The sequence below is a fragment of the Cladosporium halotolerans genome (assembly GCF_011745625.1).
Source record: "Cladosporium halotolerans strain TM138-S3 chromosome Unknown Sca60, whole genome shotgun sequence".
Lineage (NCBI taxonomy): Eukaryota > Fungi > Ascomycota > Dothideomycetes > Cladosporiales > Cladosporiaceae > Cladosporium > Cladosporium halotolerans.
This window is the reverse complement of record NW_027191511.1, coordinates 21296-42396: the sequence shown is the minus strand read 5'-3', so window position 1 is coordinate 42396 and position 21101 is coordinate 21296. Positions and strand designations below refer to the sequence as shown.

Below are 21101 nucleotides of genomic sequence, written 5' to 3'. Positions count from 1 at the left end.
GAGCTGCAGCACTGCTTGCGTCGACCGGTGAAGACACACAGCTGATTGCGCAACGCCTGATAGCACATGCCAGATATCGTAATGCAGTACTATAGGGTTTTTATGGATGTATACCCCAGTGGCTCTCGGACACAACGCGTAGCAACCACCGGTTGGCTGGTCTTCACTGGAAGCTATGGCGTTAGCTTCTTGTCCGCGAAAGGTACATGATGATCGCTTGCACTGCTTCTTCTTCCAATGCTTCAACAATCTTTGAGTCTTGCTACTCCGCCGTGCCTCTGCGTTATCGCGTGTCATTCAGAACAGATTGATCGTGGCACCCGAAGTTGTGATGCAGCAAACGCCGAAGCCGACCCACGAGCGGTGCCTTAGTATCGCAATTGACCACCAGATCTAAACATTTTTCGCACCAGTGCAGCGTATCTAATCTGGGTTTGACATTGACTATGCTTCACGATTTTCCGCCATAACCAGCTTCGCACAAAAGAAGGTCAGACGAGCAGCTGTATACCAGAGTGAGGTACATGTGACCACATCACTTGCGCTTCTTTGCGTAAGTGTCGTGCTGCTACATAGGTTTAGTATGCCATGTAACAAAGTGTTCGTTACTTGGGACAGTCAGAGTGAGGACCCAAGTCTCATTGTGAATCAACCTTAGGACACGATATTCGGTGTTCACATCAACATTCTCTCAATGCGCCGGACATAAAAAAACTTCTTCAAGAGCCTTAGACACCTCCCTGCAGATATGCGTTCCAGGCTGAGCCAACCACTCTGCGAAAAAGTCTGCTTCGTAGATTCGTGTGACCTCGTTGACGAAAAACCGACACGACTCGTTCACTAAGGTGATGCCGACATCTATTCGAGCTCCGATTTCCAGAGACTCAAAGTTTGTTGACCAGTCAGGTCTGTTCCGCAGAGCGCCGAACACATACAGGGCAAATCCTTTCAGCTCTTCGAGATCTACCTTGCCGTAAGTGTCGGGTCTACCTGACCAAATCGAGCTGGAAGTCAGGACAGTCACAACGAGCTCTCTATCTTCGAGCTCGAAAGTGTGTACCACTTCAATCACTTCTCCCCTTCGCCCGCGTGTCACCTTCGCATCACTCACTGTGGCAATGAAAACTCGGAACTCCCCGATTTGCTGTAGCCCTTGAACGAATTCTTGGTGAAACCATTGCCCAGTACTCTGCGCTGCCCGACGCTTGCTCGCCCTGCGCTGGTTCACAAAGCACCCCAGATGTCTCGAAATATCGGAACTCGTCGGGCGCACGATCACGTGCTCACTGCCGCAGCTGTGCGTACGTTTTAGCACACCGGCTTTGCCAAGGCGACATGCAGATGTGCAGTCGCACGTGGTTGGACGAAAAGACCAGTCTGACGGTGCGCCCTGAGCGATCAAGTCTAAGGCCCAGATGTCGCCTGTTTTCCCGTGTGCATGTTCGTACTCACTCGCACTGGGGAAAACGCGTAAGACGCCCGCTTCGTAAGCTTCTACCAGTGAGTAGATTTTCTGTATAACACGATGATTTGAGTCGTAACGTCGCCAAGCTGGCATTATCATCGTGTTGGGGTCCAAAGTTGATGGGTCATGCGCGAGCTGCCGCTGCAAGGAGCTAGCAGTTTGATAGTTGACCTGACATCTTGTATCATCTTCCAAGATAGAAGCAGTGACTATGGATTGGTGGGCTGTAACATGTTCGCGGTCCACATCCATGAAAGCTGGCCCTGACACTCGGAGTAGCTCTGCTGCCCGATAAGGCAGAAAGCAGCTAGGAACATGTGCACTGTTCGCGGCTGTGACATATCTGTGTTGAATGATCTGGGTGGAAAGACATTCAGACATTTTGTCTTCCAAACCAATCCAGAGAACGGTGGAGTATCGAGCTGAAGAGCTGAAGACGGCGTTGTTGGTCTTGCGTTGGGCCGCAAGGTTTTGCTCTTGACTAGAATCTGTGCCCGCGAGCATTTCTGGTGAAGGTGACTTTAGGTGTAGAGTATCAGGTATTGTCGTGAGATCGCGTAACAGCTGCGTACATTCCACTGCGATGCTGAACATACTCTCAGCACTAGGATTGCAGTGGAAACAATGCTTTCTGACGTATCTTAAGTGGTCCCGGTGGACTCCCGTGTACTTTGCAGCAATAGCCGAGTCAACACTGTCCGGCCTTTCGCCTCTTGAGAGAAGCGTATGTGCTCGAAGGTGCTCTAGAGTCTGCAATTGATTTAGCCCCGAGATATCTATGCCGATGCAGTGTAATAGGTCATGACTTACAGCAACGTCAAAATTCAGCTCGTGAGGAACGCAAATCGTGATGCGGCCCGCCGGATGCAGACGGCTGGGTGGCGCTCTGCGAAACACTATGCCGGTATGGACATCTCGTCGAAAGGACGGCTTGCCTAGGCGCTTCCAACCGGAGCTTTCTGCAACGACCGTTGTGACTTCGTGTTCTTTTAGCATGTCGTATGATTCTCTCGTCTTCGTAAAGCGCCCGTGAAAGCTTCGTTTCAGGTCAGAGTCGACCGATTGCAAGAATAGCGTCGAGGGCCAATGGCTAGCGCTGGTCACCATGATTGGCGCAAGTGGCCCAGTATAGCAAGTGAGCCAGTTGGGAGATGAAGCTTCCAGCGATATGCAGGATTGTCGAACAATCCACCAAGCAAATGGCAATAAGCAAAGAAACATAGGCACTGACAAAGCAGCCAGTATGCACAACACAGCCAGTATGCGATGTACGCCTGTCCGCTCACGCTTGGCCGGAGCGCATTCGAGAATTCACTTCCGGTAGGGTTGCCACTTTGTTTTCGCAAATTTTCAATGTAGACTCAGGCCACCTGTGAAGTATGAGATCTGGATTATGTCAACTACCTTGCTTGTATGCACCAGAAGGATCAGATGTGTTGGAGTGTTTTGTCATCACTAGTATGCACGCTGCGTCCAGTCTGCAATATACGCATGCGACGAAGCGCAGGGGCCCTTACACACAGTTTCCGCGGCAACCTGCAAAGTCTCCACGCTTCGTGTGCATCGCGACTTGCTCGCGCAGTCCATGCACGCTGCGTCGCAACCGTCCAACACTGCACCCCGCCCTTCGACTTCTTGTACAAACCCACGATTCCATGGCACGCATCAAAGTCTTTCCACCATCGAGACCTTCCCCACAGGCAAGACCGAAAAGTCCGCCAACGACAGTCAAAGAACCATGGAGTGCTGCGATAGAACTCGGCGCGTCCAACGGCCAGGCGGTGGTGAAGAAGCCGGGAGGTGAATGGGAACTCGTGAGATGGCCACAAGGTGTTAGCGCGAGCAGTGTAGGAGGAGCAGAAGCGATACCGGCTATGACGGCGGTACGCAAAAGCGGACAGCCCAGAGAAGTACTTCATGGCCACGCCGCGGTGCGCGCCCGAAAGCGCAACCCTGCAGACTGGGAGATTTTTGCCTATCCGAAATTGGTCTTCACGGACGAAGGGACTACCCCTGACGTTCAGCGAACACTGGATGTTCAAACAGAGAAAGCGACAGCCCTTGGAATGACGTCCAAAGAGATAGCGATCGCATATTTCAAGCATATGGTCAGCGAAGTCATTGGAGGGCGAGACGAGACTTTTGAGATAAAAATAAACATTAGCGATCGCTGGCCCAACCGCAATGTACAGGAGCTGATGCTCAGTCTGCGGAACCTTGGGTTCGATGCTGAATTCGAGAACGTGGACGAGTGTTTGAGCAGCATCATAGGCCGCATCTCCAGTATCACTGGCAGTGAGTCGGTTGAAGGGGTATATGTGGTGATTGACTGCGGTCATTCTGGCATGGTATGCTTCAAGTCCGAGAATTATCGTGTCCAATCTGACGCTTTAGACAGAATGTTGGCTTCGCCGAGGTCACGGCCGGACCGAAATACAAGGTTCACCGATGGAAGGATTACCCTGCTGGTGCTGGCGAGATCAATATGGCTGTAGAAGATGCAGTGCGGAGTATCAACAGGACTAACGGCGCGAAATCTGCTGAAGCTAACGTTTGGGAAGTCTCTGAGTGCATCGACGAGTACTTCAAACCAGAGCCAGGAGTTGCAATATCCCCGCGCTGTGGGCTCTCAGAGGAAGAATGGGACAGAGTCATCGGACACGCCAAACTGGCACTTCGTAGCCTAGATCGGCGGCGGCCTGATTTTGCGCGACCAACACTCGAGGACGCTCGTGATTTGACAAATCGCTTGGGAGATCACGTTGGGCTTCATGTGCTATTGACTGGGCGTGGTTCACGTAGCCCTCCTTCGCTGAAAGCCTTCAGAGACCTCGTTAGTCAGGAAGTCCCGACTGCGACAGTGCACGAAGACAAGCAAACAAACATGTATGTACTGCGTGGAAACGGACTTTAGCAATTACTAACACATATCATAGCACATCTGTGCTTGCAGGCCTGGCGTGCATTGCAGATAAACCCGAAATCCTTTTGGTGAAAGAGGTACCAGTCTCACTGTGGTTGAGAAGCGACCCAGACGAAAGCACAAATGGAGAAGATCATGATACTGTGGTCAGAATATGCACTCAGGGTCAAGACAAGAATGACGCTGCCACTCTGCGAGACAGAGTGTCGGCGTCGCATCCCATCCATTTCGAACTGCAGGCTACCGATGATGAGCCGCCCTCGCTTGACCTGTCAGTTTTCGGGACGCCAACCGAAGTTTCTGATGACGATATCATCGAAGGCTGGAACACAGAGAATTTCGCTTACACAAAGGTCGATCAAGTCACTGAGTTTGGAAGGTTTGCGCAGCAGTTACCGCGATCAACCGTCAAGCCCGGTAAGCGGGTTTGCCACGTATATCTATACGTGGAGGTATCTAGACTGTCGGTGGAGCTTTATGCAGTATTTGCACGTGATGGGCGAGTTGTCAAACCACTCCAGAAGACATCCTTCGATGAAGTACTCAAGAAGGGAAAGCTCTCTACCAAATGGAAGAAGTACCAAAATGTCAGCTTGGATATGGTGCGGCTAAAGCAAGCGGCAAGACCAGAATCACTGTCCATGGATGCGCTAGGAACCCAACCTTCGAAAAGCCGTCAGCCCGAAGCCGATGCGGCACAGGAAACCTTGGCAACGGGGAGCCAGCAACCAGAAGATACCGATTCACTGAATCCTTCAATTCGTATAAGCCAGCAAGACGGGGCTACGAACAGTGACATTGCTCCGCCACACGCTAGCGAAACGCAAGAGGTCGACGTTCCGGATGATGAAAATATTCAGCTACGGACAGCATCGCTCTCCGAGAAAGGTCCAAAAACGCGACGGAAGATGTCAAGTTTAGCCGCTCTTAAACGAAGGAAAACTTTGCAGACAAGTCGATCGCGTGAGCGTAGGGTAGAAGATGACGAGACCGGGTCGGAGATGGAGATGTAGATGTACGAGGGAATCAACATTTGGCGATTGTAGCCCAGATACTCCATCACACCGAACGAAGTATCCTGCATGTATCAACGCAGACCTGCCTTTCCCGATTAGGGTTAGTGCCCGCGCCTAACCTAAACAGTATATGATTTGATTTGATTTGATTGATTCTGTCAGGCTATTCACGGTAACCGTATGAGCCGTCCCTAGAGAGTGACCTTGCTAGTCCAATACTAATTCAAACGCCTTTGCTCAGAAAGAGAGTTGTCCAATCTTACTAGACTTCTACTGCCCGTGGGCGGTAGGTGAGCCTTCCAGTCTGTTCAAGAAACCATATCGTTGCTTTAACCACCTTCAAGTCCGGCATCCACTTCTCTTTTGGACCATCTAGCAATCGACCTTTGCTGTCTTTCTTGGTCTCCATCCGCCTAGGAGGAAGGGAACATCCCCTCCCCTTTCTCTAGCAACTGCCCACAGTTCCTTTCTTGCATCCGCCCACAGCGGGCACGTTAGGATCACGTGGCGAATAGTCTCCTCACCTTGCATGCACTGGCATTGAGCACTTCCAACCAGACCGCCCCTCGCAAGGTACTGGTTTAGTCGACAGTGCCCTGTCCGTGCCTGTATGAGAATTGCCGTTTGATCTGAGGTCAGCGACCCGTACAGCCGGAGGGTGCCTCCCCGGCAAGGCCTGATCCATCTTCCACGTATACTGACCGGCAAGCCCTGTGGAGTCGAACGGGGTCGGATTATCACTCCTGGCCCGACTCATCAAGCGGATAATGCCTTCGGCCTCCCGCACCCTCTCTAGTGCTGGCGCCGTTGGCCTGCCGCCTTGACTTGATGCTTCCCGAGCTGCCTCGTCAGCTATCTCATTTCCTACAATTCCTTCGTGCGCAGGATCCCATCTGAACCTAACATCGGTTTGTCTTTTGACCAATTCAGCCACGGCTTCGAAGATCCTGTATAGGAGCATTCTCTTGGATCCGTGTATGCTCCCGCTTTGTATAACCTTCAAGGCCTGCTGACTGTCCGAGAACAGAACGATCAGGGTCTGGCGGATATGGTCCCTAGCGTACTCCAGTGCCATCGCAATCGCGGCTAGTTCTGCCGCCAGGACTGAGCACGTCTTCGCCCACCCTATGACCTCTTGTCGGACGACCTTTGTTTGCATGCCTATCCTCTGGACGACTGCAACTGCTGCCAGCCGTTTTCCAATTGATGCGTCTGTGTAGAGACACATGGCTCGAGCTGCCACAGCCAGTCCTGTCTCCCTCGTCGCTTCTTCCCTACTCTGGACAACTACTCTCCATCCGTGGCTGATCCAGGGTGGATGCAACCATGCCGGATTTCCTAGCGGAGCTACCGACCGCTCCGGTTTGAGATATTTCTTGCAAGCGGCGATCGTGGCGTCTAATGGCGACCTCTGTCTGGCTACGTTCAATGTGCATGGTATAGCTTGCCTTATTGGATTGTCCGTCGGTAGCGACAGGACCTTTGTTGCATGTTTCGACGTCTTTCGGAGTAGGCGTACCACGGTGGGTTCCAGACAAGCCTCTGCTTCCAAGACCGGCAGCGCTACCTTTTTCCACGCCCTGAGTATCACTCTAGCACCCAATTTTTGTACTTTGTCAAGTGCATTTGTGAGTCTGACAACTCCAGGTTTGCCTGGCCCGTACCACGACGATGCGGCGTAGTCCGTGATCGGGACTACACACGCACGATACAGCTGACGAAGCTGTGTCGGCCTCATGCCCTTAATAGCTTGCAGTGATAAGCACGCTTGCGTCCCTTTTCGGACGACTCGGGCAATATGCTCGTCCATCCCCAGCTTCTTATCGAGAGTCAATCCAAGGACTTTGACCGACTTCTGCGGAAGGACTCGGACCCCGTCGAACGACACTGGCCTGGAGTCGTCTTGCTGTTGCTTCCTTGTGAAGTGGAACAGACACGTCTTGTCCGCCTCAAAGATGGCTCCGCTTTCTTTCGCCCACTGTTTCGCGTGTGGGATAATCTCTTCCTGGACGCGCCTCGTCGTTTCTTCTTCGTCCACCCCTGTGACCCACGCGTTGAAGTCATCAATGAACCCTAAGGCGCCCCCTTTGGTATCGATCTTCCGATCGACAAGATCCGCATTGTACCAGATATACAACAGCGGTGATAACGGCGACCCCTTAGGTATGCCTGGGAAGTCAATCTTCTTCTCTTCTGACTCATATCTCCCTACTACAACTCTTGCTATTCTGCCCTTGCAGAAATCTGCTATCCACCGAACGGCTTGCTCTGGCGCACGGCGGTCATTCAGCCTTTGAATAAGCACCTCCGAGTGGACTCCATTAAAGGCTCCCTTGACGTCGAACGAGATCAAGGTCAGGATTTTGTATTTCCTCCACGCTTGGTATATCCGCTCAACTAGGACGTTCAGTGCGTGTTCTGCTGACCTTCTCGGCCTCCCGCCGAAGTGGTTCTCTGGCAATAGATGAAGCTTCTCCGTCAGGTAGGACATTCGTGCTGCTACGACCGCCTCTAGGCCCTTGCCAAGAGTCTGCAGTAGTGAGATCGGTCTAAAGGCCTTCGGCACCGTATAGTCTGCTTTCCCAGGCTTCCTAATCGCGACAATCCTCGCAATCTTCCATTCCTTCGGCACATGCCCTAGATCGAGAGAAAGGGAGTATAGCCATAGGATATGGTCTCCCACCACTGGCAATAGTTCCCTCCAGACTCAGAAAGTGATTCCGTCGGTCCCTGGGCTTTTATCTGGACTACTTCGAAAGATGGCTCGTTCCACTTCGTGCTTTGTCAGTAGTGGCCAGCTCGACTTATTTCGCCGGCACCTATTCTGTCGTTGACTTTCCTCAGACTCAGATAGGTCGGGTGGTTCCGGGAAGAACGTAGACATCAACAGATCCGCCTTCTCCTCGTCTGTACAGTACTTTCGGTTTCCGACCACGAGATCGGGGACGGCCACTGCTACATTCGCTGCTTTCGTATACCTAGCAGCTTTCCAGAAGTTCTCTGGGTCGTCAAGGAACTCTTTCCAGTGCTCTTTCTTCTGTCGGTCAATCGCGTCATGGTACAATCTTCGCGCCATGTGGGCTGCTAGCCTCACCCCCGTAGTGTCATCGCCTCGGCGCCTCAAGGTTGTGACTCGATTGCGCTTCATAGTGAAATCATCCCGTAACGTCGACAGCTCTCGAGTCCATCACCGCTTGGCGTAGGGAGACGGTTTTGCCCGAGGCACTTCCTCCTCAAGAACTGCATTGATCTGGCTTGTGAAGAACGAAGCTGCAAAGTCTAGAAGGTGAGTATTGGTAGTCCGGAACAGCACTCTTCCGTCTCCAATCTTGTTGTGGATCTTTTCCCTAATACCCTTCCAGTCCGCTTCCTTATAAAGTCGTTTGCCCTGGGCTGATGCTTCCATAGACGAGTTGACATTGACCTCGATCTCTATCGGCTTATGATCGGAGCCATGGTCTGGGCTGTGTATCCTGCAGTATACCAGCTCTTTCTGTATGGCCTTAGAGCCTAAGATGAGATCCACTGTAGATGTGATGTTCATGGATTGGTGTTCCCATGTGACAATCCCAGCAGGGAGGAGGGAGTGTAGGCCCGTTTCTTGTATAAAGTCGACGATGGCGTCCCCCTCGCCTCTCCTTTCCCTTGCCCTCACTTGGTGATAGCCTCCCCACAAAACGTGGTATCTGTTGAGGTCTGCACAGATCATGATCTCAAGCTGCTCCCTCCCTACTTCTTGTTGTGACTTCTGTATCACTGTTTTCAAAGTCAAAAGCGTGGCTGCGAGGTCCCGCTCCCTTTCTGCTTCTGTGTCTGCTGCTCGAGCTTCGTAACACGACGACTAGCAGTAGCCTCCTCCTCTTCAGCTGTACGAGTACTGCTGCTACATCGTAGCTATCAGCTTGAATCTATGTGGCCCTGCACCGGCTATTCACCCAGATCGCTGCTCTAAAAGCATGCCTTGCGTGTCCATCGGGTCTTGTAGTCATCGGCCTAAACACCTCCCAGCGGCGGTCTTGTGCTATCGTGGGTAGACCTGTGTAGGGATGCCGGTAGATATATGGTTCGACGACCGCTAACGCATCGAATTCGACGAAGCCGAGAAGCGAGGTCATGACGGAGATACTGATATGGTTTCGTGGAAGAAGTGCCTTGTTATCGTGTGATAGCTCTGACTCGACGTAGGAAAGTTCAAAGTTTACTGTGAGGATTTAGATATCTGAGAGCTTTACATTGCTATAAATCTAGGCAGTAGCGAACGTCAGAACCCGTGACGTATTACCCTGCCGGAGCGCTCGCATCATTCGACGATTATGTCTGTCACCTAGTGCAGTGCGTACAGCAGAGCTGTTGCGGGGCAGAATCACCCCCAATTGCAACGATCGATCGTACGTACAGTATCGCCTGTTGCAACGAGTCGATCGATTGTTGATAAAACCGTGGTGAGCCGCGCTGACAGAGACCTCACTCGATACGATGTGTTTAACCCTTCCAAGCACACCATCATATCGAAGCTCGGTGAAGCTTCACCGTCTACACCGAAATGATCTAGGGGCTGTTGTAGCAATCCTAGCAGATACGTCGAGATGCGAGGTTTATTTTCGGCTTGCCAAGTGGATGCAGTCGCAGCTTTTGCGGAATTCGTCGGTTTTACAGCAAGGGGGACTTTTGTTGCTAGCTTGGCGCCGTTATGACGCGAAGTACGCTGCGGTCATCAGGGACATATACGCACTTATCAAGGGCTATGAACCAGGCTTCCTGCGTGCGTTTCCTTCATCAGAAAGAACTTGAGCATGTGCTCACAAAGATCGATGACATCCGGGCGTTAGACGAAATTGCCCGATTTGCGCCACCGGGTTGGTCATTTCGACCGGTCACGTGTAATGGCACGTCCGTCTGTCTCCTCAAGGAAGCTGGAGTATTGAAGCGGACCCACAGCTGTGGTAGCGAGCATATCATCATGCGCCCCACAGTAGTTGACGTGGCAAAGCACTTGAAGTGCGAAGCGAACCAGCGCAGAACAAGCAAAAGACGAGTGGCCCAGACCATGGAACGATGGTTCCATCAAGAGTTCGTAAAAGGCTTGCGACAGTTCGGCGAGTTTCGGGTCTTCATCGTCACCGCTAAAGACATTACCGCCACGCGCGGGCGCAAGGGAAAGGTTATCGAAGTGGTGCATACCCTTGAGCTCGCTGACAGAGAGCTTGTCGTCACTGTTCTGAGCTCTTGTGCGAGCTTCCCTGGTCCAACGGAGACGCACCAAGGAATACATATCCAACAAGTCAAGCATTTTGCCTTCTATGCTTTTGAGACGCTACGAAGCAGATCGGACTGGTTCACGGTCTTTGAATCACTGGAGGTTGGGGCTCGAATAGATGTGGGTGTTACCATGAGCGGCGATGTCGCTCAGCCTTTTATCAACGAAGTCACACGAATCTATGAAGCAGACTTCTTTGCAGAATGGTTAGCTCAGCCTGGGACCTATGTCTCTAGTGCAGTGTCGACAGCATTGGCAGAGGTCTTTATAGCGGCAACAGACAGCTAAGAAGATCCTGAGGCGTTCTATGGCAACTAGACCGATACATGCTGCGCAACTCGAGGGCAACTCCGATAATGGCAATTGTACTTGAATTGCAGAGCTTGACAACCCCTGACTGTTCTGTACTTGGTGTTATCGTCCATTCGATGACCTGCAGACTGGAGGGACGATGGATGGGGTCAAATCTGCAATGGAGGATGTTGAAGAAGCGAAACATACCAACGATACACAAGTGTCAATTCTAGGCCGCTCGTCTGCTCGAGCAATTTTTGGGAGCGACTTATTGCAGTCGTCTAGTACGGCTAAGTAAGTCGTGGTGATAAGTATGCCTCGAGTCAAGGACGTCATACCTGCTGCCTGTATGCGATAAGAATAAGGAAACCATTTCGTGTTAGCTATTTGTAGAGAAACAACTTGGGTCATGCCTATCGACACTCGGCAGCAGGTCACAACCGTGGACGTACTGCTTTCAACACCACGCTTGCAAGCCAGTCATCACTACCCTTATCCTTGCCTGGTCAAACACAATATACTTGGGCGCAAGCCCATGGTGTCAAGGGGTCGAGCAGGCCGTGTCTGACACCGCTGTCCGAAAAGATGCCTCTAGTCCCGCTCTCAGCTGTCGCGATGAGCTGACTGAAGGCGCTGCTATGGTTCTTGTGGGCCGCTTGTGGAAGCAGAATCGATTACTCGTTCACTCATTCGTGCGGTCATGCCCAGCGCACGGTGCGTGCCACGCAGACAATAGCATACTATGCAGATTTACAAAGACGTGGCGTCTGACCTTGGAAATGCCGATGAACGCTGTAAAAAAGAGCACGATGGTTTGATTTGATTTGATTTGCTCCTGCAGGCTATTCACGGTGTCCGTATGAGCCGTCCCTGTAAATTCTCCCTTGTCCCTTAATGAAAGTCCTTTTGCCTTAACTCATTCTAATGTTTTTGAAGGTAGATGAAACTCCCGAACTTAATTAGCTTCCTCAGACGCACAATTATACGTCAGTCGGCCAGTCTTCTCTAGGAACTCGATCGTTGCTTTGACAACGCGTAGATCTGGCTTCTATTGTTCCCTTTGACCATCTAAGAACTGGTCTGGTTGCCCGACCTTCCTCGTTCCCCAACCTCCGAGGAGGAAAGGTACGTCTCTGCACCGATCGCCCACTGAAGCACGTAGAGCTCTCCGCGCTTCTGTCCAGTTAGGGCAAGCCAGGATAACATGCTCGATGGTTTCCTCGCCTTTCCCGCAATCGCATAGCGCACTGTCCCTCAATCCCTTCTGATAAAGGTGTTTGTTTAACCGGCAGTGGCCGGTTCGCGCTTGAATCAATATAGCCGTATGATCTGACGATAGTGCTCCGTAGAGCTGTAAGGTGTGTTTGCCAGGTAGTGCTTGGTCGATCTTCCCGGTATGCTGGCCTGGCAGTCTGGATGTATTCGCTGTAGCGTGTCCCTGGTCTATGTCGTCGCGTATGAGGCCCATCACTCCTTCAGCCTCTCCCAACCGTTTGTCCCGCGGTACTGTCGGTGGGCCCGTCAAGTTAGAGGCTTCTCGAGCTGCACTGTCCGCTGTTTCGTTTCCTCGCACCCCCGAATGACCGGGAGACCACCTGAAGTTAGCATGGATGTCTTTCTCATCGAGCTCGTTGGTCTAGTGGCTTGATTCGCGTCAAGCAATTCAGTCATTCAAGTTCCACGGGTACAACCCTAGTAACTCCATGTCGTAACGCCTACCTTAACTTATTACCACGGTCTTCTGATCTCTTCTCAATGACAGCCTCTTCGGCATTGCAACTGAGCTGTTAAAGGCGCAAATATTTGCTTGGTCTACAGTTTCACACAATAGAGGAGAGTTGTCCAGCTTCTTCGAGGTCTAGCTGCCCGCATTAAACCTGATCTGTCTCAACATTACACTCAAAGGTGGCTTTCCAAGCGTTCTCAATCTCTGTCACCGCACAGCAGACCCTAATACCCCCACTCCTTGTACTTACCAAATACTCTATGGTTCATTGCAGTTGCCGAGGCAAATATCCGGCAGGAAAGGATCAACAGATTGCAAATGTATGCATATCTGCGGAAGTGCGGCTTCTTTCCGTAATAGCCAAATAGATGCCCGCTCGCAAAAAGGGAAGTGGAAATCCATTACGTCCGCAAGCTTTTCCTGCATAGATGTTTCCCAATTGCGAGAATAACCAAAAGGTAAACAGCAAATTTGAATACGGGAGAGCATCTGACCGTGTTGAGCATGACAAGCAAAGTCAGGAATGGCTGACCGTGGCCAGTATGCGCGCTGCAGCCAGTATGCATGATACGCCTGGGCGACGTCGGTCGCTCAAACATTCACGGTTCCTATAGCAACTTGCATGAACGTCGCGTGATCTGCATAACGCGTCCCACGTGCTGCGAAGAGCCCAGCATTTCGAACATCTCCAACTATTCCTTTGACACAGCGTAGAGGCTACTGCTGGTCTAATGGCGCGCACCAAGTACGTCAAAAGTCGAAGACCTTCGCAGCAAGCGACAACGAACAGATCGCAAGAGACAGCCGCAAGCGCTGTATGAACAGCGGTCATCGAGCTCGGCGCGTCGAGTGGAAAAGCGTGGACTAAGAAGCTGGGAAGTCAATGGGAGCTAGTGAGATGGGCACAAGGTATTGGCCCAAGCAGTGTTGGAGGCGCAGAGGCGATACCAGCTTTGACGGCTGTCCGAAAGGGGCGAGACGGCGAACCACTAGACATACGCCATGGCCACGCCGCGGTATCGGCTCGGAAGAAGGACCCTTCTGGTTGGGAGATGTTTACGTATCCAAAGTTCGTCTTTATGGATGAAGGGACAACCCCCGAGATTCTGCGAACATTAGAGCTGCAGAAGGAGAAAGCAGTAGCCCTTGGGACGACGTCGAAAGATCTAGCCATCGCATTCTTCCGGCACATGATAAGCGAGGTCGTTGGGCGAACGGACGAGACGTTCAGGATACTTGTGAACATCAGCGATCAATGGTCCAACAGCAACGTACAAGAGCTTATGCTGAGCTTCCATAGCCTTCGGGCTGACATTTCATTCGAAAACGTGGACGAGTGCCTGAGCAGTATTGTGGGCTGTATTTCCAGTGGATCGGACCAGCTGGTGGCTGGACAGGTGTATGTGGTGGTGAACTGCGGTCATTCAACGATGGTACGTTGCTAGCTTGTTGGCCCTCATCCACGCAATTCTGACATCAATTAGAACGTAGGCCTTGTGGAGATCGCCGACGGGCCAACGTACAAAGTCCATGAATACAAGGAGTATGCTGCTGGTGCCGGAGAGATCAACATGGCAGTTGAAGAGAAAGTGCGGACTATCAACAGGGCGAACGGTACCAAATTTTGCGAAGCAAACGTTTGGGAAGTCTCAGCGTGCTTCGACGAGCTGTTCAAGCCCAACCCAGAAACGAAAATTGCCGCGCGCTACGGAATTTCAGAAGAGGAATGAGAGCAGGTCACGGAAAGCGCGAGTGCTGCGAACCGCAACCTTGATCAGCGCCGACCTGACCTCGCACGAGAGATACTCGCACAGGCACTTGCTTTGGCAGGATCTGGATTCCACGTGCTTTTGACTGGTGGTGGATCACGGAGCCCTACGTTCGAAAGGTCTTTCAAGACCGTTATCCTCGAGAAGTTCCCTGTTGCGACTGTGCACATGGATGAGGAAGCTCACTTGTAAGTGCCATCCGCATAGGCTAAAGTGCTCGACTTAACGCCCACGACAGCACCGCCGTTCTCGCAGGTTTGATGCGGATCGCAGATGAGCCAAGTATACTTTCGGTCAAGGAAGTCCCAGTGACGCTCTGGTTGAGAAGTGATCCAGATGAGGCGGCAGACAGTCAGGACTGGAACGACGTTGTCCGAATTTGCACACAAGGGCAAGACGTGAGGAACACGGAAACCGTGAAAGACCGAGCTTCAGCAGCACATCCCATCCGCCTGGAGCTTCTTGCTGCGAAGGGAGACACTCCGCTGCTCGATCTGTCATTCTTTCGCACGCCGGCTGGAGTATCCGACGATGAGATCACAGAAGGATGGAATGATGATGAATTCGCATACACGCATGTCGACAAGGTCACAGAGTTTGGGCACTTCGAGCATCCATTGTCGGCGTCGTTTGTGTCTGATGGCGAAGCGGCCTTTCATGTGTACGTCTATGCAATGGTGGCAAGGTTGTCCGTGGAACTTTATGCAGTTTTCGCCCCCGACGGTCACGAGACAACGCCATTGGAAACAACGCCGTTCGAGGAGGCCTTTCCGTACCCAGGGACTACTGCGAGATTGGCAGAGCGATTGGCAAATCATGGAGGGATGGATTTAGATGTTGTGCGCTTGAAGCAAGTCGCGAGACCAGAATCGGTGTCTGCTCAATTACGAAATACCGAGTCGCTGAGGTCGGAAAATCAGCGGCCTGTCTCAAAAGAACAGGGTAGCAATACAGAGACCGACACCAACAACCAAAAGCAAAGGAGACGTCTGCAGCCTCGTTGGAGCAAAGCGCAGCGGCGGAGACTTGGAGTATCCGCTGCTAAACGAGGATCCCTATCGCATCCAAGTTGGGTGAAGGCGCGCAGCACGATCTTTCGAGACACCGTATCGAACACGGAATCGTGATACAGGGACAACACATGTAGATTCTATTATTGTAGAGCTGCGGGCTGGGACATGCAACTAGTCGAGTATCCTGCTGGTCCCGGAGGGTTACATACGCTCGGTGATAATAGGTCGAACGTGCACGGCAGACAACTGTGATCATGACATCAATCATTGTGGTCTATCTTGAGATCCAAGGTTGGTAGGATCCGTTCCACATCTAAAAGAGCAGCAGCATGAACATAAATCGTTACTCTACACTATGGTCAACGACAAGAGCTTGGGCAACTAAGTTGTAGCAGGCGTCCCGACAGCACGATCGCGCAGTATCACTCAAGACATCATAACCTATAACCGAATAATGTCACAGTGGGACGTGCCGAAGGCGGTTCCCCGATTTATGCCGCGGCGGGTTGGACAACTGGTAACGATCTACTTGATTTACATGCAGCCGCTCATGGAGCGTCTTTCGGCCGCGATATGCCACGGCTGTGGGCTTAGCGAGTACATTTGGGCCGATGCGAACAGGCCGTGGGACACAACGAAGCTGACGAAGGTGGTGAAGCAGAGGTCGGGCGAGGATCTAGGGGTCGCGCTGGGCACTATGGACTACCGTCAAAACCGCCGTAGGCATGGGCAGGCGATTTGTGGGGGCAGAGTATGCCTGTGATTACCAAAGCAGAAAACGAAGAGGTGGACGAGCCCGAAGTGGAATCGGACGACCCGCTGGAGGTAATCGGCTGGGCGAGGGTTTGCTAAAGGCGTCAACGCCGGACAGAGAGCGCACACCTTCACGTGGTGTCCGGTGTGAGTAGCTGCTATGCAGTGAAACCAAGTGCGCTACACAAGACCCAAAGAGCGATGAGCCCATGTGGCAGTCTCGCACGAAGTCATCAATTGACGATGCCTACCTCCTCCCCCATCGACGAGGCCCGACATGGGCGATGAGGCCGCCCACCTTATCGTCCAGCCGTCAGGAAAACTCTGCACGACACGACAAGGCCTGCGCGCACGCCGCACCCCCAGGCAATACGACTTCACTACCGCCGCCAGCAATAACGACAACGCCGACTCGACATCACAGATGAACAAGAGTCGGAAGAACACGCAGGAAATACACAAGAGCGCGATGAGCCCACCCGACCTCGCAGGAAGACCAGTACACAGGCTCATGAGATGAGATGAGTCACACCGGACAAAGTACCCAGCGCGAGCACCCAATGGGCTCGACGGGCTGCTGGACAAAGACAAGCACAGCAGACGCTTTGCGTCAGCACACAAGTGAGAACAAGCCCCTTTCACCTTCAGCGGAAGAGTCGGAGGGGCGCACAGCAAGGAATTCAACTCTGGGGCTTATTTCCAGCCTCGACTGGTGAGCCCCAGGGGGAAACAGTATGGACAAGACAGCGTACGCCTCCGTCAATGGAGACGTCCAGCCTGTAACACGAGAAGGATGTCGGAATGATGGAGAGAGCAGGGATTGAGGGCCAGTAGTTGTGGCCACACGCGAGAACCAGTAGGAGGGCATTGAGCCCAAATGCCGTGGCGCCTTGCTGAAGGAGGGACAGCGAGCAGGATTGTACGGGAGAAAACCAACGCGAGAGCACATACCAAAGCCATAGAAATCGTCGTGAAGATAGCCGACGTGCCATAAGCTATATAGCTTGAATGCAGTATGATTTGAAAAAGGAAAAAATCCCGGGGCCCAGCATCGATGGTGTAGCCAACGGCAGATGCAGTGAGGGTGCTTCACGTCCCAGTTGGAGGCCACCTGATCGGACATGGGATATGTGGCGGAATCAGGCAATGTGCGTGGCCACTGACGGTTGATGCGCCCAAATCATGCTGTAAGCCAAGACTAGAGTAGGGCACTAGAGTTACGCGTTTGTCAGGCATATGAAGCTACCGCCTAGTCGAAGCATTTGGAATGGTGGCTACTATGCGCGATCTCGATACCTACACTCAGTCTGGCCACAAAGACATTTCTTGCGTAAGTCCTGGCGTAGAAGTCAGTAAGATCGTCAAGCTCTACCACAGGAGACATAAAGTATTTTGGACGGACTGACCTTCCAATACACGTCAGAATAATCGACTGTTATTTCGTCACTCGCTTTAATCCCTTGCGAGACAAGCACTATGCGCTGCGTACCACGCCAGTTGAAGTGTTCATATTGCGCATTCGGCTTGCACGAGTGGTTCACGAAACGTGTGTAGTTTCCTGACCTTCCTTGCCAAATTTGGTAAGACGCATCCTCTGTCTGGCCAAACATGACGTCCAGGCCTGTGATGCCAGTGGTGAGCTCGCCGACGAATTCTCCCACTGCCTCACCTGCTTCGAAGGGTAGACATGCGAAGAGCCCGTTGTTTTTGCCGCTGGACGTTTGGATAATCTGGACCGGCGGCAATCTTGCGTGCGAATGACCATACAAGGCAGGAAAGCACCTACAGCCGTTCTGAGTGCTGTCATCAGATTGACGTGCATGACAGACTTCGCAGCTTAGCGCTTCTGACGCACCAGGCCGACATGTACTTCGAGGATCGTGATCGCCCCATGCGTCCTGGTCAATGACGCTACCCTCGATATGGCGGTACGAAAAATTCCTGTCCCACTGATGGTACGTGGTCGCAAGCGGAACAGGCTCATTGCCAGGCCCGCGAATGACCCAATCGTGCAGATGCCCTGTATACTTCCGCTCCTGTGACATGCCCAGGAATCCCAGTACACGCCTCCAGCAAGGCTGCAAAGTGTCCGCCGCGACTTCAAATGCCGCTCGTAAGCCGTGGAGTGCCGCGAAAGTTTTGTCGTCGAAGGAAAGTCGGTACTTGCAAAACCTATATAGCCCAGGTCCTGCAAATATGAGGGTGACGTACCCTCCGCATTTTGCGATGTGCTGATAACCGCGCCAGATGCACATTTTGTTCCGCAATTCTTTCTCAGACCAGCCAAAGTCGGAACAGGCCTCACCCATTGTCATCTTCTTGGCTACCTCTGGCGTGTGGGACCGCGATAGCACTTGGACGCGGTCATCGAAGCATTGCACCCAACGTGCTTGGACGCTAACCTCCAGCGCGCGGCAGAATCTGCTCGTCTGACTGACTCTTCGGGCAATCAGATTGACACGACTGAAGAGGCTCCGCGCAGCAACAGTGCTGTCGCCCGTCGTGATATCAGCTTCCTCTATTTCGGAGCCGGCGAGAAGCTTAAGCTCTTCAGAGTTCGCTATTGTCTGAACATATATTGAGAATTCGCTGGGATCGAGTTTGGTGTCCGAAAAGAGAGCTTGCCAAACGCCAGTGATCAGCTTGTCCAACGCACCGTCGTTTGACTTCAAGGACACCTCTTGTGGGGCAGTGTTGTGTGTGGAGAGCGTCTGTTGCCTTGATTTCTTGGTCTGTCGTGCAGGCGTGCTTTCCTCGGCTGCTTCTATTGCTGAGCGGCCACGCTTTCGAGTCTTCGTTAAAGGGAGATGGTCGGTGTTCGGGCGGGAGGCCCCTTTATCAATCAACTGCTCGACAGGAGGCTCCGAGAATGGAGGGCTGGAAGCGTTCGTCTGATGGATGCTTCCCACCTGCGATCCTTGCAGAGGCGGCGAGAGTTGATGCCCGATATCAAATGATGCCACAGGTATCGATGCTGTTTTGTGACCTGTAGCACTGGCCAGGGCATCAATGGAAAGCTGGCACTGAAGACGGAAAGGTTCACCGGGCGTGATTTGATGTGATTGCAGGACGGCGCTCAGAACCGTAGGGAGCCGGTCGGAGATGCTTGCGGTCATGCTGGCAACCAGCCTCTGACGCCCGAGCGTGTGACAGCCAGTCTCCCACTCTACCGTCATATCTGTTGAGGGGCAGTGGTGCAGGAAATTTACTAGCACGAGAGAAAAGATGTGCAGTGTACGCAGAGGATTGCACTGTGATGGTGGCGGCAAGTAGGCGTATTGCAAGCTCATCGAACCGGAGTGGAAGGGGGTTACTGCGGGTCACCGTCGACCGTCCACGAGCCTTGGTGTGTCCAGGCAATTCTGCCCGGGCAGCAACGCGATCGACAGCGGGTGCGCGGTGGCGCAGTCAAACTTTGCGTGCCTACGGTAGGGCAGCCGAGCTGCTACTCAGTATCATGCCACTTCCTCAGACCAAGTCTACAGAGTGTCGCCCTTTGCCAGGCGCTACCTCATGCCATCATCAACTGAATACTATTGTCGTTGAATGTTCGTCACCTACTCTACTGTGCCATTGTTCCAAGTCACAGTGCGAGAGAACTTTGCGCTCCTTCTCTATCCTGTCTCTATCTGGTTTTATGCTTTTCAATACCTCGCTCAAGCCTTATCTAGAGCGTAGTGCGATGCAAACGATCAAGAAACCAATGGGTCTTCTTGTCGCCAAGTGGGACTCGTCAAGGACGCGTATTACCGTGCACTTGGCGTCTCACAATACGGGTTCCGACTTCTCATGATGTTGTGAGCTATGGACCAAAGGCGATAAGTGTTCTGATGCAAAAAGCAATCAAGTCCCATTTATGATCCTTTCGTCTCACATGATATCCCGCCCCCCCGTCCCAGAAGCAAATCCTCTCGAGGGCCACACAACCAGAACTTTGTCAGTCGTTTGACAAGATGCTACGAACGCAACGCGAGACTTTTCTTCAAATTTCGTTTTATGCATTATTCGCATGCGTACTTTTCGTCATTGGTAAGGAGGCATGGACCGAGTACACGCTCACCACTACGCATGATGTCTGCAATGCGACTTGGACGGCAAGATCCGTTCCATCACCATTGGGTTCCCTCGCGACCCTCCACTTACCTTTCGCCGCTCTTGCACCGCAAGTCGTCCATCTTGGATCAGATGTCTTGCCTATTAGCAACCACGCATCCTCCGGTTCGTCTCGGGTTGGCAAGTGCACTGTCATGCACGGGAAATACGGTACAGGACGGTCTCCGGCATTCGACACCCATTTAAGACATAGTGAGATACACCATTATCCCGTCTTCGTACTCGACCGCCCACTGCTCGATGGTCTATGGAGTAAAGAGGCCGCGTTGTTAGCCGTGCTGTTGCACGAAATGACAAAACCGGAAGACGCACGGTTGCAGTGGTTGATGGGTAAGTTCCAGGATAGATACTCTGTCACATGAAACATATCCTAACGATTTCGCAGTATGTTCCAACATTCAACATACTCTCCAGCTCTGATGCCTCCATAGCAGATTCAGACATCCCGATCTGATCAGAAAACTATCCACGAGGAACTATGGCGGTGTGACTGACTTACATCTTGAATAGTGGTTTGACGCCGACACTCTCGTCATCAATCCTTTGATCGCCGTGGAAACCTTTCTACCACCCCAAGACCTAGACGGTATTAACCTGCTAGTGACGGAAGACTGGAATGGATTGAACAACGGCGTTTTTGCAATGCGCGTCAACGCTTGGAGTGTGAACATGCTCACCAACGTTCTTTCCTACCCCACCTACAAACCAGATGAGGAGCTTCCTTTCACAGAACAGAGTGCCATGGAGCGAATGATACAGGACCCTCTTTTTG

At 52.3% G+C, this 21101-nt stretch overlaps 3 protein-coding genes across 3 annotated transcripts; 2 read left to right on the top strand and 1 right to left on the bottom strand.

Annotated features, from left to right (window-relative positions):
• Nucleotides 1-10148: 10148 nt before the first annotated feature.
• WHR41_09193 (uncharacterized protein) lies at nucleotides 10149-10949 on the top strand (the record flags this gene model as incomplete). The annotated part of the gene is made up of 1 exon (XM_069377797.1): nucleotides 10149-10949. The coding sequence occupies one exon, from the start codon at nucleotides 10149-10151 to the stop codon at nucleotides 10947-10949; it is 801 nt and encodes a 266-aa protein (XP_069225305.1).
• A 2357-nt stretch (nucleotides 10950-13306) lies between these two features.
• Nucleotides 13307-16325, top strand: WHR41_09192 (uncharacterized protein). Its single transcript, XM_069377796.1, has 3 exons — nucleotides 13307-14114; nucleotides 14166-14638; nucleotides 14689-16325. Exons 1-2 carry the CDS (start codon nucleotides 13734-13736, stop codon nucleotides 14409-14411), a joined length of 627 nt encoding a protein of 208 aa, XP_069225306.1. The 5' UTR covers nucleotides 13307-13733; the 3' UTR covers nucleotides 14412-14638; nucleotides 14689-16325.
• Nucleotides 16326-17231: 906 nt separating this feature from the next.
• Nucleotides 17232-19512, bottom strand: WHR41_09191 (uncharacterized protein). The gene is made up of 2 exons (XM_069377795.1): nucleotides 17623-19512; nucleotides 17232-17553 (listed from the first exon to the last, which is right to left on the bottom strand). Exons 1-2 carry the CDS (start codon nucleotides 19504-19506, stop codon nucleotides 17494-17496), a joined length of 1944 nt encoding a protein of 647 aa, XP_069225307.1. The 5' UTR covers nucleotides 19507-19512; the 3' UTR covers nucleotides 17232-17493.
• Nucleotides 19513-21101: the final 1589 nt, after the last annotated feature.